Genomic DNA, 13,911 nt, shown 5'->3' with positions numbered 1-13,911 from the left:
CCGATATCTGAATGCTTATCTCCTCAGGAAGGGTTCACATGAGGGAGAGAAGAAGGGATAAAATTTGGAACTGAGGACTAAAATTGAGAATATTTATTTTTTTTAAATGAAGGAATACATCCAACCAATAAGGCAGAGGAGGCAGGGCAATAGGGCTGAAACAGAATGTGACTAAGGAAGTAATAAGGAAAGAGACTAGAAAAGTAGGAAGGAATAATTCCCATGAACATTGAACAAGGCACTTTCTTGGGTCCTGGATTCTGGTCGTTTGCGGTTCTCCAAACCTAGAAATGGTCCTTTTGTACTGAAGGTCAAGAAGAGGGGACAAGGTGCCCCTAGTGCCAGGTCTTCTTCCGAAAGCACTGGCATTTGTGTACCAGGAGCAAACAAGGGACAATTATATTCTCAGCCCAGAGCAGCCTGCTTGTCCAGGGCAACACTGGTCTTCCCACTCCCTCAGCAGTCCTGAAACCTCCTTGGAACTTAGGAGGATGAGGTCCAAACCCCTTTCCCTGGAAGGCCAGACTCCATTTGCCTTGTTACTGATTAAGTGTCCAATGAATATTTGAGTCTAAATGGCCTTGGGGAGACCCAGAATGCTCCATGAGACCAGGAAGGTGAGGGCTTCCTGCTTTGAGGACTCTCCCAGAAGTCTTAGGTTTGGCTTTGAAGGAAGAACAAGGAATCAACATGTAGATATAATTAAACAAGGGGGACAGTGGCCTCTAGGAAGACCCAAAGATGGTCAAGCCCTCAAGGGACACTTCTGAGAGTCAAAGAAACACCAAACAAGGATCTAGACAGAACCTTCACGTATTGTTTGGGAGGAGGAAGGGCAAGAAGAGAGGCAAAAAACAGCCAATGTTTACTGCTGTGTGCTCGCACGCGCGCGCTCGAACACACACACACACACACACACACACACAAACAAACACACACTGCATAGGGGTATAAAAGGGTTGATCAGGGGAAAGGAGCTGTTCAAACCCATCCCTCCTCCTCAGCTCCTCTCCAAAGCCCCCCCCCCCAGACACCATGTGCCACACCAGCTGCTCCACTAGCTGCCAGCCAAGCTGCTCCGTGCCCCTGTGCTGCAAGCCAGTCTGCTGTGTCCGTCCTTGCTGCCGCCCGGCCTCCTGTGTGACCCTGTTGTGCCGCCCAGCGTGCCCTGTGGTGACCAGCTGCCAGGCAGTCTGTGGAGCTGGCAGCTGCTCCCCCTCCTGCTGTGTGTCCATCCCCTGCCAGTCCACCTGTTGTGTGCCCAACCCCTGCCAGTCTGCCTGCTGTGTGTCCAGCCCCTGCCAGTCCACCTGCTGTGGGTCTAGCCCCTGCCAGTCTGCCTGCTGTGTGCCTGTCTGCTGCAAACCCACTGTATATGTCCCTGTGTGCTGCAAGCCTGTGGCCTGTGGAATCCCCTCCTGCCAGGCCTCCTGCTGCCAGCCAGCCTCCGGCACCTCTCTGCTCTGTGCTCCATCCTGTGCTCCCTCCTGCTGCTGAGCAGTTCCCTCCCTCATATCCCACAGATTGGAGCCAAGCTATGGTTCTGGTGTGACTCACCACCCAGGAGACCCAGGCTAGGTCACTGTTGTCAGAACCCATGGACTTCACTTTGACACAGAAGCCCCCATTGCCACAGGGACCCTTCTAGACCTCCCTCAGGGGGAGATGCTGGGACACCAGGGTCCTACTTTCCACAATGTCCCTCCCTGTCTTGGGGTCACTGCAGTTTCCCCCACCCCCGGGACACCCGTGTAACTTCAATAAATTCAAAATGAAACACTGCAAAAAAGTTCTGGGTACCTCTGTTCTCTGAAGCCTGATGGTCTGGGGTGGGGGTGGGAGGTAGAGGGAAGGAAGGAGTTTCCTCTTTTGTTCTGGGGGAGAGAGCATGGTCCAAGAGGCTTGAGACACACCCAGGGACACCTGGAAGGAATTTGGCTCCTGGGCTCCTATGGGTTTCTTCAGCTTTGGGACCCCAGATTGGAGGGCAGGAGGGCAGAGAGTCAGACTCCTCCCAAGGCCTTCCTTTGGAGAGGGCAGAGGCTGGACTCTCAGCTGAGCCTGCTTTGATATGATGCTCTGCCTGCTTTCCCCTGCATAGAATAAGATGCCACACTGCCAAGTACCCCTGTTCTCCCTGCCTACTTTCCTGCCTCCTTGGCTCATTGTCTCCTCCCATTAGAATGTAAGCCCCTTCAGGTCAGGGACCATTTGTCTTTTTTCATCAGGTATAGCCCCAGTGCTTAGTACAGTGGCAGGCAGGCAGTGGGTGCTTAACAAGGTGGATTGGATTGGACTGGCAGGCAGTGCCCCCCAGGGGACACAGCCTTGTGGTGCCCTGGCTACTCAGAAAAGGCAAACAGGTTTTCAGGAGGTCAAGTTTCCAGGCCTCCTGTGGGTCTGTGGGAGAATCCAGGCCCTTTCTCATGTAGCCTCCTGGAAGAACAGGTTGGTGCAGTTAGACCCAGAGACAAGAGAACATAACAGGGTCCTGTAGACCATGGGCATGAAAGCACAGGGAAGCCCTGGCATCTGGGGGCCTGTGTCCAGGTGGGTGTCTGCATGTGTCTGTACTTGTGTCCTTGCTTGCTTGTCTATACATGCCCATGTTGTGGTGTGTGTGTGTGTGTGTGTACATGTTCATATCTGAGTGTGTACATGTGTCTGGGTCCCTGTGTGTGCATGTGTGTCTGTGTCTGGTTGTGTCTTTGTTTCTCTGGGTGTTGGGCCTGTAGGCACCAGGTGGCAAGGTATTCCCACACACCACTGCTGAGCACCTGCTGGCTGGCCCTGGAGCCCTGGCCCTTGCAGGCAGCCTCCCCACTCCCACTGCCCATCATCCCAAATGCCCCCACAGCCCTGCAAGCAAAGCCCCGACCACCCCCTTCAGAATCCACTGAGGCTTTAGGGCCTGAAGTAAACAGACCAACCAGCAGATCCCAAACCTTCAGCCCATCCTGGGCTTCTGAGTGACCCTGGAGACAAATCCTCTTCTCTGACCTCTGCTGGGAGCTCCCTGATGGGACCCAGAGCCAGACTGGTCTCTGCTCACTGTCTGTCTCCCACCTAGGGCTGCTCTCAGCCTTCTGTCTTGGAGCATCCTACAGCAGCCCAGCTCCTCCTTATGGGAGATGACCCTGCCTCCTCTTGGACAGAGAAAAGAGGCTGTGCCTTGGGGCTCTTTCCCCCCTGTGCTTACCCCCAAATACCCTCTACACCATCGACTCTCTCCTCCCCGGGGCTAAGGAGAGCAAGAATTGGAGGCTCTCCTGGCCAGGGGTTACTGTTTTGGCGACCTCTGAAGGGATCTTAAGGACCCTCCCACCCTCCCTAGTTTGGCCATGAGCCACCTAATTTAGTGGACTTTCTCTTAAACAGGACACTGTTCATTTATTACCAATTTTACTTACAGAAGCTCAAGGAACAGTAGGGGAAGTATCCAAAATTCTCTCTGACATTCCTGAGTCTTTATGGGCCTCATCCCGTAATGAGGTGGGGCTCCTTAAGTCTTCCATGCCTGTTACCTTTAAAGTTAAAGGCACTGAAAAGACCTGGAATTCACCACACCTTTAAGTTCTTTAAGAGCACAAAAGGGTGCTTAGCAAATATTTTGCTTTTTATTTTTGGTTTTTGGTTTTGCTTTGTTTTGACTTTTGTTTCTTTTGCTTTTCTTTTTGTAAACTAAGTGACTTTTCAAAGACATTTTAAGTATACACTGCGGGTAAGACAATCGGGCCTCAGAAGCTACCAGAATTCTTTTTTTTATGTCCTTGTTGCGAAGGGTAAGGCCAATGTGGAATGGCCTCTAAAGGATCCAGAGTGGAATTATAATAATGATAGGGATTTCCAAAGATTAAAAGATGCTAGAGAAACACTTCTGAAGGGAATGGAATCTTGCTCTAGAAAACCGGAAAACTGGCAGAAATTTTTAAGCCTACCTCAGGAGGCTAATGAAAGACCAAACAGATTTTATGATAGACTTTGTGAGGCCGCTAGACAGTACACCAGATTGGATCCAGTAGATTTAAGATTCCTATATCGTTCTCAACACATTTGTTTATAATTCACTGCCAGAAATACGCAGATACTTTCTGACACAATGTCCAGACTGGAGAACTCTCACAGAAGATAGGATTAAGGAACTTGCAAATTATGTCTTTGACTCACATGAGGAAGGTCCAGATCACCCTAAACAGAGCATTCTGGCACTGGCAATTCCTAGTCAGCCATGTGAACACCGGAACAAGGACACTAAGGTGTGTTGTTACTGTCATAAGGAGGGGCATGAATTGAGAGAATGTAGGACTTGGAGAAGAATTTCTAATTCTAATTACAGACGAAATCAAAATAGAAATAGATCTTTTTGGAGGAATACATAAAGGCAGTACCAGAATAATGGTAACCAAGGTCCCTCTCAGAGGAGGGAACAGGAATGACAGGGTCTTGGGGAGGAATGGAACATAGATAATGAAAGCCATATATTCCCAGGTCCAGATTTTTTTAATACACTTGTGCCAGACTCTGCCCGGCTCTCAGTTAACAGCACTCACTTGACTCGGTCTCTCTTGGGTTTTGGTGAGTTTTATACAGAATATAGACTAAGCCTAGACTTAAGACAATTTGTATTGTATTTCTACTTTCCTATCCTTCTAATCAACATCACCTTGTGACTACCATACAATAAAAGCTCTAACTAGAAAACCAGAAGCTTCTTCCATTTACTAGTCTGGGAGATAAATTAAGGGAAAGGTTAAGTAGGGGAGATTTATTATCTAATATCCAATTTTAATCTCACAGTTTTACTGTTCTAGGTGTGGCTGGGATGCCATCATACCCTCCCTATTCTAGGAGGATCAACTATGCCAGCAACTCTGACAGTCTGTCATTGTCTCTGTCTGTCTCTGTCTCTCTTCCTGTTTCTCCCTGTGTCAATCTCTTGCTGTCTTTGTCTCAACCTCTGTCAGACTCTGTTAATCTACATCTCTGTCTCACTCTTCCTCTCTCTCCTCTTCTCTCCCTCATTCTGTCATCTCTCTCATCTCTTTTATCTCTCTCTAATATATATATATATATATATATATATATATATATATATATATATATATATATATATATATCCTCATCTCCATTTCTTTGTGTCTGAATCTCTCCCCCTTCATCTCCATCTATTAAAATCTTTCCCTAACTTTCTGTTTTTCCCTCTCCGTTTCCATCTCCTTCTCTATCCTTGGCTCTGTTTGTCTCTCTCAATCTCTGTCTTTGTGACTCTCTATCTGTATCTCTCTGGCTTTCTCTCAGTCTCTATCTGTTTCTCTCTCTGTCTGTCTTTCTGTGTGTCTATCTCTTTCTCCCTCTGTCTGTCTGTCTCTCTATCTCTCTCTCTCTTGGTCTCTAAGACTCTCTTTGTATCTCTCTGTCTCTGTCTCTGTCTATCTCTTTCTGTCCCTCTGTCTCCCTCTTTGTCTCTCTGTCTCTCAGTCTCTAAGTCCCTGTGTCTTTCTCTCTGTCTCTGTCTGTCTCTTTCTGTCTCTCTGTCTCTCTGACTCTCTGTCTGTCTCAGTGCCTGTGGGTGTATTTATCTCTTTCCAATTTCCATCTCTATATCCATATTTCCATTAGCCCACAGAAGATCTTCATCACCAGGACCTAGAATAGTGACATATGCCCACTAAGTGGTCCCCAGATTGTCCTTTTCCCAATCCATCCTCTAGACCAGGGATTTCAAACCCAAGAAGAAATGGGGGCCCTTAAGCCATACATATGGACCCTGGAGGATTGAATATTAACCAGGTTTAAAATGGGACTTTGTCAATGTTTGGCTGCATTTTATTCCTCCTGTTACTTATTCCCCCAATATGTTTCAGGCTGGTTTGGGGTCCCAGGTGTCATTGAGAACCACATTGTGGGCACCTCCACTGTGGAAGCTGCCCTGGGCTATTCTGAAAGCACAGATCTGATCACCTCCCTGGATGACCCAATATCTGCTGTCAAACAGAATATAACCTACAATGTTGGCCGTTCACAACCCTCCCCCATCTTCCCTCCCAGCTCCAGCGATCCAGAGCTCAGACCTTGCTCAGGAAGCCCTTGGGATCACCCTGGTCACTGCTCTCCCCTTCAGAAATGTCCCTGAGAAAGCTGGTCCCTGCTCAGGAGTCCCTCAGCCCACCAGCTCTCACTTTTGTCACTGGATTCTCAGGACTTAGCCTGGTCTCAGGCCAGGAGAAGGGGCTTCATGGCTAGAAATGGAAACCAAAGTGAAGATGTTTATGAGCCGATGTCCATCACCTGGACAAGGTCACCATGCCCTAATGATGGGGTTCTGTGGGAAGCTGCCATAAACAACAACAGGGAAGAGGGTTTGCTCTGCTCCTGGCACATCCCCCTGACAGGAGGGATATAAAAGCCCACCAGGCTAGGGCACCTTCTCACACAGCCCCACAGCTTCCCTCTCCTTCACACACACACACACACACACACACACACACACAGCCAGCAGCTCAATCCCAGTGAGGCTCAAGCCCCTCCCTGCATCAGGTACCCAGCCCCTCCCTGACACCCCTCTGCCACTCTTTGCTGCACAAGGCACCAGCACAGCTTCTCCCATCATGGCAGACTCCTGTTTTTCTGGGCCCTGTGTTCCCACAGCCTCAGCCGCCTCAGTCTGCTCCAGTGATGTGAGTTGTGGCAGCAACATCTGCCTGCCCAGTTCTGGCATGGGCTCCTCCTGGCAGCTGGATGACTGCCCAGAGAGCTGTTGTGAACCTGGCTGCTGTGGGCCCTCCTGCTGCCCTGCCCCATGCTGCACACCAGCCTCCTGCCTGACCCTGGTGTGCCGCCCAGTCTGCTGTGTGCCTGCCACCTGCCAGCCAGTGTGTGCACCCAGCCCCTGCCAGTCTTTGTGCACCTCCTCCTGCTCCCCAGACTGCTGCCAGCAGTCTTGCTGCCAGCCCATTGCCTGTGAGTCTTCCTCCTGCCAGCAGTCCTACAGTTGCCTACCCCTCTGCTGCCAGCCCAGCTGCTGCATTGCCCTCCCTGTGTGCTGCAAGCCCAGCTGCTGTATGACCACAGCCTGTGCTCCAGCCTCCTCCTGCTGCCAGCCCAGCTGCTGCCGCCCTGCCTCCTGTGTGTCCCTCCTCTGCAGGCCAGTGTGCAGACCAGCCACCTGCTGTGTGCCTCTCTCCTGCAAACCCTCCTGCTGCACCACCACCTCCTCCTCCTCCTGCTGCTGTGCACCCTCCTGCTGTCCAGCCACCAGCTGCTGCCGCCCTTCCTCTTGTGTGTCCCTCCTCTGCCAGCCCACCTGCTGCAAGCCTGCCTGCTGCACTGCCACCTCTGGCCAAAAATCCTGCTGCTGAACACAGGGCACGTGGCCTTTTCCACCCCTGACCACCTTCTGTCAACCTCCTGCATACAGCCCCCAAAACATCAGGCTCAACAACTGGCCAAGGAAGCCAGTCCACCAAGCTACAGCTGAGCACATCGCCCACCCCAGCCCACCCAGGGTCTCCCACAAAGCTCCTCCATCCCAAGGCTGACCCCAGTCACAGCTCCTGCTTCCACATGCACCTAGGTCAGTGTGCATCAACTTGGAACTGCCTGTGGCTCTCAGGCTCTCTCTGAGCTCAAAGTGTGGTGGGGAATGGCCCCATAAAGGGACCCACCTGCCAATAAACTGAATCAACTCCACTTCCTGGCCTCTCCCTTCTCCTTCCTTACCATGGACGCATCATTTTCTTGTAGGGGGAAGGCACAAATACCCAACAAGACTGCCTGAGGAGACCAGAAGGTCTCAGGAGATGGCCATCAAGCAATTGACCACCACACCATGCACACAACTTAGCAAGGTCATGCCCAGCCATGCCATGATCCATCCCATCCAGCCCACACTGAATGACATCACCCATCTGCCTGCCCCCCTGGCTACTAGACCTTTGCCTTACATTGTCCCCTGCTTACCAAATCTGATTTCATTGTGTCTAGCTCAAGGGAAGGACAATACAATCCAATACACTCTGCCCCAGCATCTCCTCTGCAGCCTCAGTCTGAGTGAAACCCTAGCATCCCAGGGACCTGGGAGATGACCATAGCCAGGAAATGTTCTCTCACTTTGGAAGCCTGCAGAACCAGGACACCCAGACACTCATGTAAGAATGGACATGTTGGAGGGTCTGACTCACACCAGAGCAGCCAGGCCCCATGGGAGCACACCTGGAGAGAGGCCCCTTGCAGGCACACTCTGCATGCCCAGCATCCAAGCAGCCTCCATGGCCCTCTACTCAACCAAAGTCTAGCCAACTCACTCTCAGCATCACCAGGACCACATAGCCCCAAATCACCCTGAGGCTGACTGAGAGCTGGTTGATATCTCAGGGCAATGACAACTTACCAAGGAGCCCTCTGTGTGCAGAAACACAGAGGGAAGTCAGAAGAGGCAAAAGGCCCTATGTTCTTCCATCTGGACAGGTGCCCTTGGAGGGAGTCTACAAGCCCCACTGACCAAGAGCACCTCCACACAATCACACATGTTCATCCACACACAGAGACTGGTCCCCTCCATTGTTCCCTGCTTGGTAACTCCCAATCTTCCTGCCAGGAAGGAGGACTCTTTCTTTGGAAAGGGACAGTGTCCCTAACAACAGTACTGACAATGCTATTGTCACCTGGCCTGGAAAAGGACACCCAGTTTCTTTGTTCAGAGCCACATTTTTACAGAAGCCAGCAGTGAGAGAGGGAGACCCAAACTGGGAGGAAGTCAGACCTTTGGAGGAGCATCCTTCCAGACACTTCTAAGGGAGCACTCAATAGCTGTCTGCAGGAAAGTGGAGGAATATCAGACAGGAGAGAGAAGAGGCTTCTTTTCCTTCTCCAAGAGCAGAACCAGGAGAAAGGCAGAGAAATGGGAGAGCTGCTGATGCTGTATTGTTTGAGGAAATCCTAACCAGAGCCACCCACCACTGGGGCATGGGGACCACTGCATGTCCAGAAGACCTGAGGGACATCTGGGAAGTCCAGAGCCCATGGAGCTCATGGGCAGTTGGACAGGTGACCTTCCATAAGTGTTCAGGAAATGCTACTGTCAGTCAGGGATTGTCTCAAGGGTACAGGGTCTAAGGACAAAAAGCACTACCCTCAGGGAGCTTGTATTCTACCAGAGGAAGCAGGATGAAGATGGACAAGCAAATACAAAGTCCTTTCCTAGGGACAGAGGACACTGGCATATGTAGAGGTTGGGAGAGAGTCCACATGGGAGGCCCCAGAGGAGCTCAGCCCCAGAGGAAGCCAGGTGTCCTAGGAGGCAGAGGTGTGCAGGGAGAGCACCCCAGGCACCAAGGAGAGCCCGGACAAAGGCACTGAGGGGGGAGGTGGGGTTTGTGCAGCCCTGGGAGCTGAGATGTGACACAGTATGGCTCAGTTCTCTGCTGATTGTGCTCATTGGGCCAGAGCATTAACAAGAAGACAAAACACAGCTTCTCCCCCAGCCAGAACCACATCATTTGTAAGTGGAACCATTTTTCCAGCCAAAGATGGCTTAGAAGTTTGGCAGGAGGGGGCAGCTAGGTGGCACAGTGGATAGAGCACCGGCCTTGGAGTCAGGAGTGCCTGAGTTCAAATTCGGCCTCAGACATTTAACACTTACTAGCTGTGTGACCCTGGGCAAGTCACTTAATCCCAATTGCCTCACTAAAAAACAACAACAACAAAAACAACAAAAGAAGTTTGGCAGGAGGGGTCTGCTGTACTGGGGTGGGAGTGGAGCCCAGCTGAAACAGATCCAGCCCCAGGGCATGCCAAGGAAAGAGACTTCCAGAGCCTCTGAATCTGCTGCAGCTGTGGCTAACTCAGCTCACAGTCTAGTGAGAGGGTCAGGTGGTTGGCTGGGGGGGATTATAGGGGTCTCTGTTGGCACTGAGGTGGAACTCTGATGTTTTGCCCAGGCTTGGATACAGGACAGTCTTGGGTGGTGGTCCCAGGTGGGGGAGGGGTGCAGGCATGCCTACACTTGCAACCAAAGTGAACCAGATTTGTTTTCAGGTTAAAGTGCAAGCAGCCTGTGGTTACTTACAGTCAAGAGCACAGTCCAGGTGAGCTGATAACATGCTTCTCCTTAAAGCTTACCAACTGGGACCCCCTGAAACTTGGGATAGTGTGTCCTGGAGGCAGTGCTCCACTTTAAGAAGGAGTCAAAAGTCAAGAAATTGGCTGGGAAGATGAGCAGGCAGACAAAGGTGCAGACCATAGAAAGTTTTTTGTTGACAAGGAAGATTGAGATATACACTTAGAAGAGGAGAGCAATATCAGGGCTCCTACATCCAAAGCTTCCAAGAAAAATATGAAAGCGCTCAAAAAGGACTCTGAATAAAGTAAGAGAGGTAGAGGAAAAAAATGAAAGTGATGCAGGAAAGTCATTTTTAAAAGTCAACAGCTTGAAAAGCCAAAGGGAAAAGCTCTCAGAAGAAAAGAATTGCCTAAGAATTAGGATTGAACAAGCAGAACCTAGAGACGTTATGAGAAACCAAGACACAATAAAACAAATCCAAATGAATAAAAAAGTAGAGGGCAATGTGAAATATCGTCTTGGGAGAACAGCTGAACTGGAAAATACATCCAAGAGAGATAACTTGAAATTATTAAACTACCTGAAAATCATGATCAAAAAAAGAGCTTAGACATCGTCTTCCAAGAGATTGTCAGGGAAAATTGCCCTGATATTCTAGAAACAGAAGGCAAAATGGAAATTGACAATATCCCCTGATAACATCCTGAAAGAGATCCCAAAAAGAAAACTTCCAGTAATATTATAGCCAAATTACAGAACTTCCAAGTCAGGGAGAAAATATTGCAAGCAATTACTGTGGAGAAACAGTCAGGATAACACAAGATCTAGCAACATCTACATTAAAGGATCAGAGGGCATGGAATGTGACATTCTGAAGGACAAAGGAATTGGGATTACAGCCAAGCAAACTGAGTACAATTTTTCAGGGACTTCAATGAAAAAGAGGACTTTCAGGCATCCATGATGAAAAGAACTGAAGTGTATAGAAAATGTGATTTTCAAATACAAGACCCTAGAGGAGCATAAAAAGATAAACAGGAAAAAGAAATAATGAGGGGATATTAAAAGATTAAACTTTTTACATTCCCACATAGGAAGAGGATATGTGTAACTCATAAGAACTTTCTCAGTATTAGGAAAGATGATAGGAATAAAATTACACAGAGGACACAGGTGGGAATTGATTATGAAGGGATGATATCTGGAAAGCATTTATTTTTTGTTTATCTTTTTTGTGGGGCAGTTAGCATTGGGTGACATGCCTGGGGTCACTGAGTTAGTGAGTGTCTTGTGTCTGAGTCCGAATTTGGACTCCAGTCTTCCTGGGTCCAGGGTGGGTATCTTGTCTACTGTGTCACCTAGCTGCTCCATGATGACATCTTTAGGGTAAAATTGAGGGGGGAGAGGATTGCACTGGGGGAAGGCGAAAGGGAGAGGTAGAATGTGGTGAAATCTCACATGAAAGAAGCAGGAAAGGGCTGATGGAGTGGGGGGAGAGATGGGGGAGGAGTGGGGCAGTGAATGAGCCTTACATTCATCAGAATTGGCTCAAAGACCTTAATCTCATTAGAGGTGGCTCAAGGAGGGAATAAACAATTCAATTGGGTGGAGTAATCTATCTAATCTTGCAGTTGGAGGGGAAGGGGATAAGGAGGGAGGGGTGAAAGAAGGGAGGGCAGATTTGGGGGGGGGAAGTCAGAAACAAAACACTTTTGAGGAGGGATAAGGTAAAATAAGATCAAAATTAGAGTAAATATAATGTGGAGGGAGTAGGATGGAGGGAAATAATTAGCAATAGTAAATGTGAAAATTTTTTGAAGCAGAGGCAAGAGTAATGTGAGGAGATGATGATGTTTCATGGATTGATGATGATTGGAGGAAGATGAGTATTGATTGATGAGGAGGAGCATTGCTGAATGATGATTGATTGAAGATGACTAAACGTATGGTACTTACCTTTGCTGGAATATTGTGAAGAAAATTTGTTGTCACGTGTAAGGTACTACATGAATGTTATCTATAACTGTTGTTGCAATAATCAACCTCATGGGTTAATTGTAAGGAAATCTCTCTTTAAAGTACTGTATAAATATAGTATACTATGAAAAATGATGAGCAGGATGCCATGAGAAAAACCTGGAGGGACCTGCATAAGCTGATGCAAAGTGAAATGTACTATATACAAAGTAGCAGCAATATTGTGAGATAATTGGCTGTGAATGACTTGGTTATTTTCATCAATGCAATGATCCAAGACAATTCTGAAAGTCTTATGAACAGTGTAGTCCGTTTACAGAGATAGAAGTGATGGTATCTGAGTGCAGATTGAAGCATATTTTTTTGTTAGTTCCTTTATCTGGAGGTTTTTTGTCTGTTTTCTTTCTTTCTTTCCTTCTTTCTTTCTTTTTAAATTCATTTTTGTGTCCTTTTTTTTTGTTTGTTTTGTTTTTTTGGTGAGGCAACTGGGGTTGTGACTTGCCCAGGGTCACACAGCTAGTAAGTGTCAAGTGTCTGAGGCTGGATTTGAACTCAGGACCTCTTGAATCCAGGGCCGGTGCTCTATACACTGCACCACCTAGCTGCCCCCTTGTCTGTTTTCTTTCACAACCCGGCTAATGTGGAAATATTTTCCAGGACTGCTCATGTATAGCTTATACTGAATAGCTTCAGTTCTTGGGGGTGGGAGGGATGGGGAAAGAGAATTTGGAACACAAAGTTTTAAGGAAATTAATGTCAAAATTTGTATTTTGCATGTAATTTGTTAAAATAAAATGCTAAATATGAAAAATATGAAAACCTTATGAAAACAAATTTTGAAAACTATCATTATATGTAACTGGAAAATAATAAAATACAAAAAAGAAGCCACAAAAGGGCACTGTCCAGGTCTCTCTAGAAAACTTTGGAATAGATTTCATGCTATGAGAGACACTGGCAGAGGACTGGCCATCATAGCATGCCCACATCAAAGAAGGAGCTGTGCTCTATGACTGAAGCAAAATTGCAGTAGCCCAAAAGGAACATGAGATATACAAATTTAGAGATATCTCCTTTCCCAATGTTCACATGGACTATTTGTGCCCAGCCAGGGGTAGAATCTTCTGAGCTCACAGAGGTCAGATCAGCCACAATCATGCACACTGGACCTTGATTCCAACATAGGGACGTCATTTGGGTCCCCATCAAGAGTACAGGACCACAACCAGGCAACCAAGCAATAAGTCAGAGCAAGCAGGGCAGTCTGGGTGAAACAGAGCCTGACTAAGGTAGTAATGAGTAGAGAGGCTACAGAAGTAGGAAGGGGTCACCTCGTGCAATAGAACAAGGTGCTTTCTTCCAAAGGCCACAAGTTCTTATAAACAGGGGCCCGGGTTTCAGTCTTGGATTCCATTGGCCTTCAGGGCCTCCAAAGGAAGAAATGCAATGTTTTTATTGAGGGCCAGGAGGAGGAGGAGCCAACCTTGCCACTAAGGCCAGATCTTCCTCCAAAGCGCTGGTATTTGTGTACCAGGAGCAAACAAGGGACAATTATACTCTCAGTCCAGAGCAGCCTGCTTGTCCAGGGCAACATTGGTCCTCCCACTCCCTCAGCAGTGCTGAAACCTCCTTGGAACTTAGGAGGATGAGGTCCAAACCCCTTTCCCTGGAAGGCCAGACTCCATTTGCCTTGTTACTGATTAAGTGTTCCATGAATACTTGGGTCTGAATGGTCTTGGGGAGACCCAGAATGCTCCATGAGACCAGGAAGGTGAGGGCTTCCTGCTTTGAGGACTCTCCCAGAAATCTTAGGTTTGACTTTGAAGGAAGAACAAGGAATCAACATGTAGATATAATTAAACAAGGGGGACAGT

General features: G+C 48.3%; 3 protein-coding genes across 3 annotated transcripts in view; 2 read left to right on the top strand and 1 right to left on the bottom strand.

Annotated features, from left to right (window-relative positions):
* Nucleotides 1-13,911, bottom strand: part of TSPEAR (thrombospondin type laminin G domain and EAR repeats) — a 190,748-nt gene that overhangs the window by 60,161 nt on the left and 116,676 nt on the right. The gene's annotated exons all lie outside the window — the stretch shown is intronic.
* Nucleotides 1,036-1,747, top strand: LOC122754226 (keratin-associated protein 12-1-like). The gene is made up of 2 exons (XM_044002442.1): nucleotides 1,036-1,080; nucleotides 1,189-1,747. Exons 1-2 carry the CDS (start codon nucleotides 1,036-1,038, stop codon nucleotides 1,495-1,497), a joined length of 354 nt encoding a protein of 117 aa, XP_043858377.1. The 3' UTR covers nucleotides 1,498-1,747.
* LOC122754218 (keratin-associated protein 10-3-like) lies at nucleotides 6,609-7,489 on the top strand. Its single transcript, XM_044002434.1, has one exon. It carries the CDS (start codon nucleotides 6,609-6,611, stop codon nucleotides 7,356-7,358), a length of 750 nt encoding a protein of 249 aa, XP_043858369.1. The 3' UTR covers nucleotides 7,359-7,489.

This window comes from Dromiciops gliroides, chromosome 4 (assembly GCF_019393635.1).
Source record: "Dromiciops gliroides isolate mDroGli1 chromosome 4, mDroGli1.pri, whole genome shotgun sequence".
NCBI classification, from domain to species: domain Eukaryota; kingdom Metazoa; phylum Chordata; class Mammalia; order Microbiotheria; family Microbiotheriidae; genus Dromiciops; species Dromiciops gliroides.
Note: the sequence above shows the minus strand (reverse complement) of the source record. Positions and strands in the feature narration are given on the sequence as shown.

What these genes read in the sequence shown, in the direction of transcription:
- LOC122754226 (XM_044002442.1), top strand. Translation starts at nt 1,036, where the DNA reads ATGTGCCACACCAGCTGCTCCACTAGCTGCCAGCCAAGCTGCTCC. An exon ending in GCTGCCAGCCAAGCTGCTCC is followed by an intron (nt 1,081 to 1,188) that starts GTGCCCCTGTGC and finishes ACCAGCTGCCAG; the next exon opens with GCAGTCTGTGGAGCTGGCAG.
- LOC122754218 (XM_044002434.1), top strand. Translation starts at nt 6,609, where the DNA reads ATGGCAGACTCCTGTTTTTCTGGGCCCTGTGTTCCCACAGCCTCAGCC.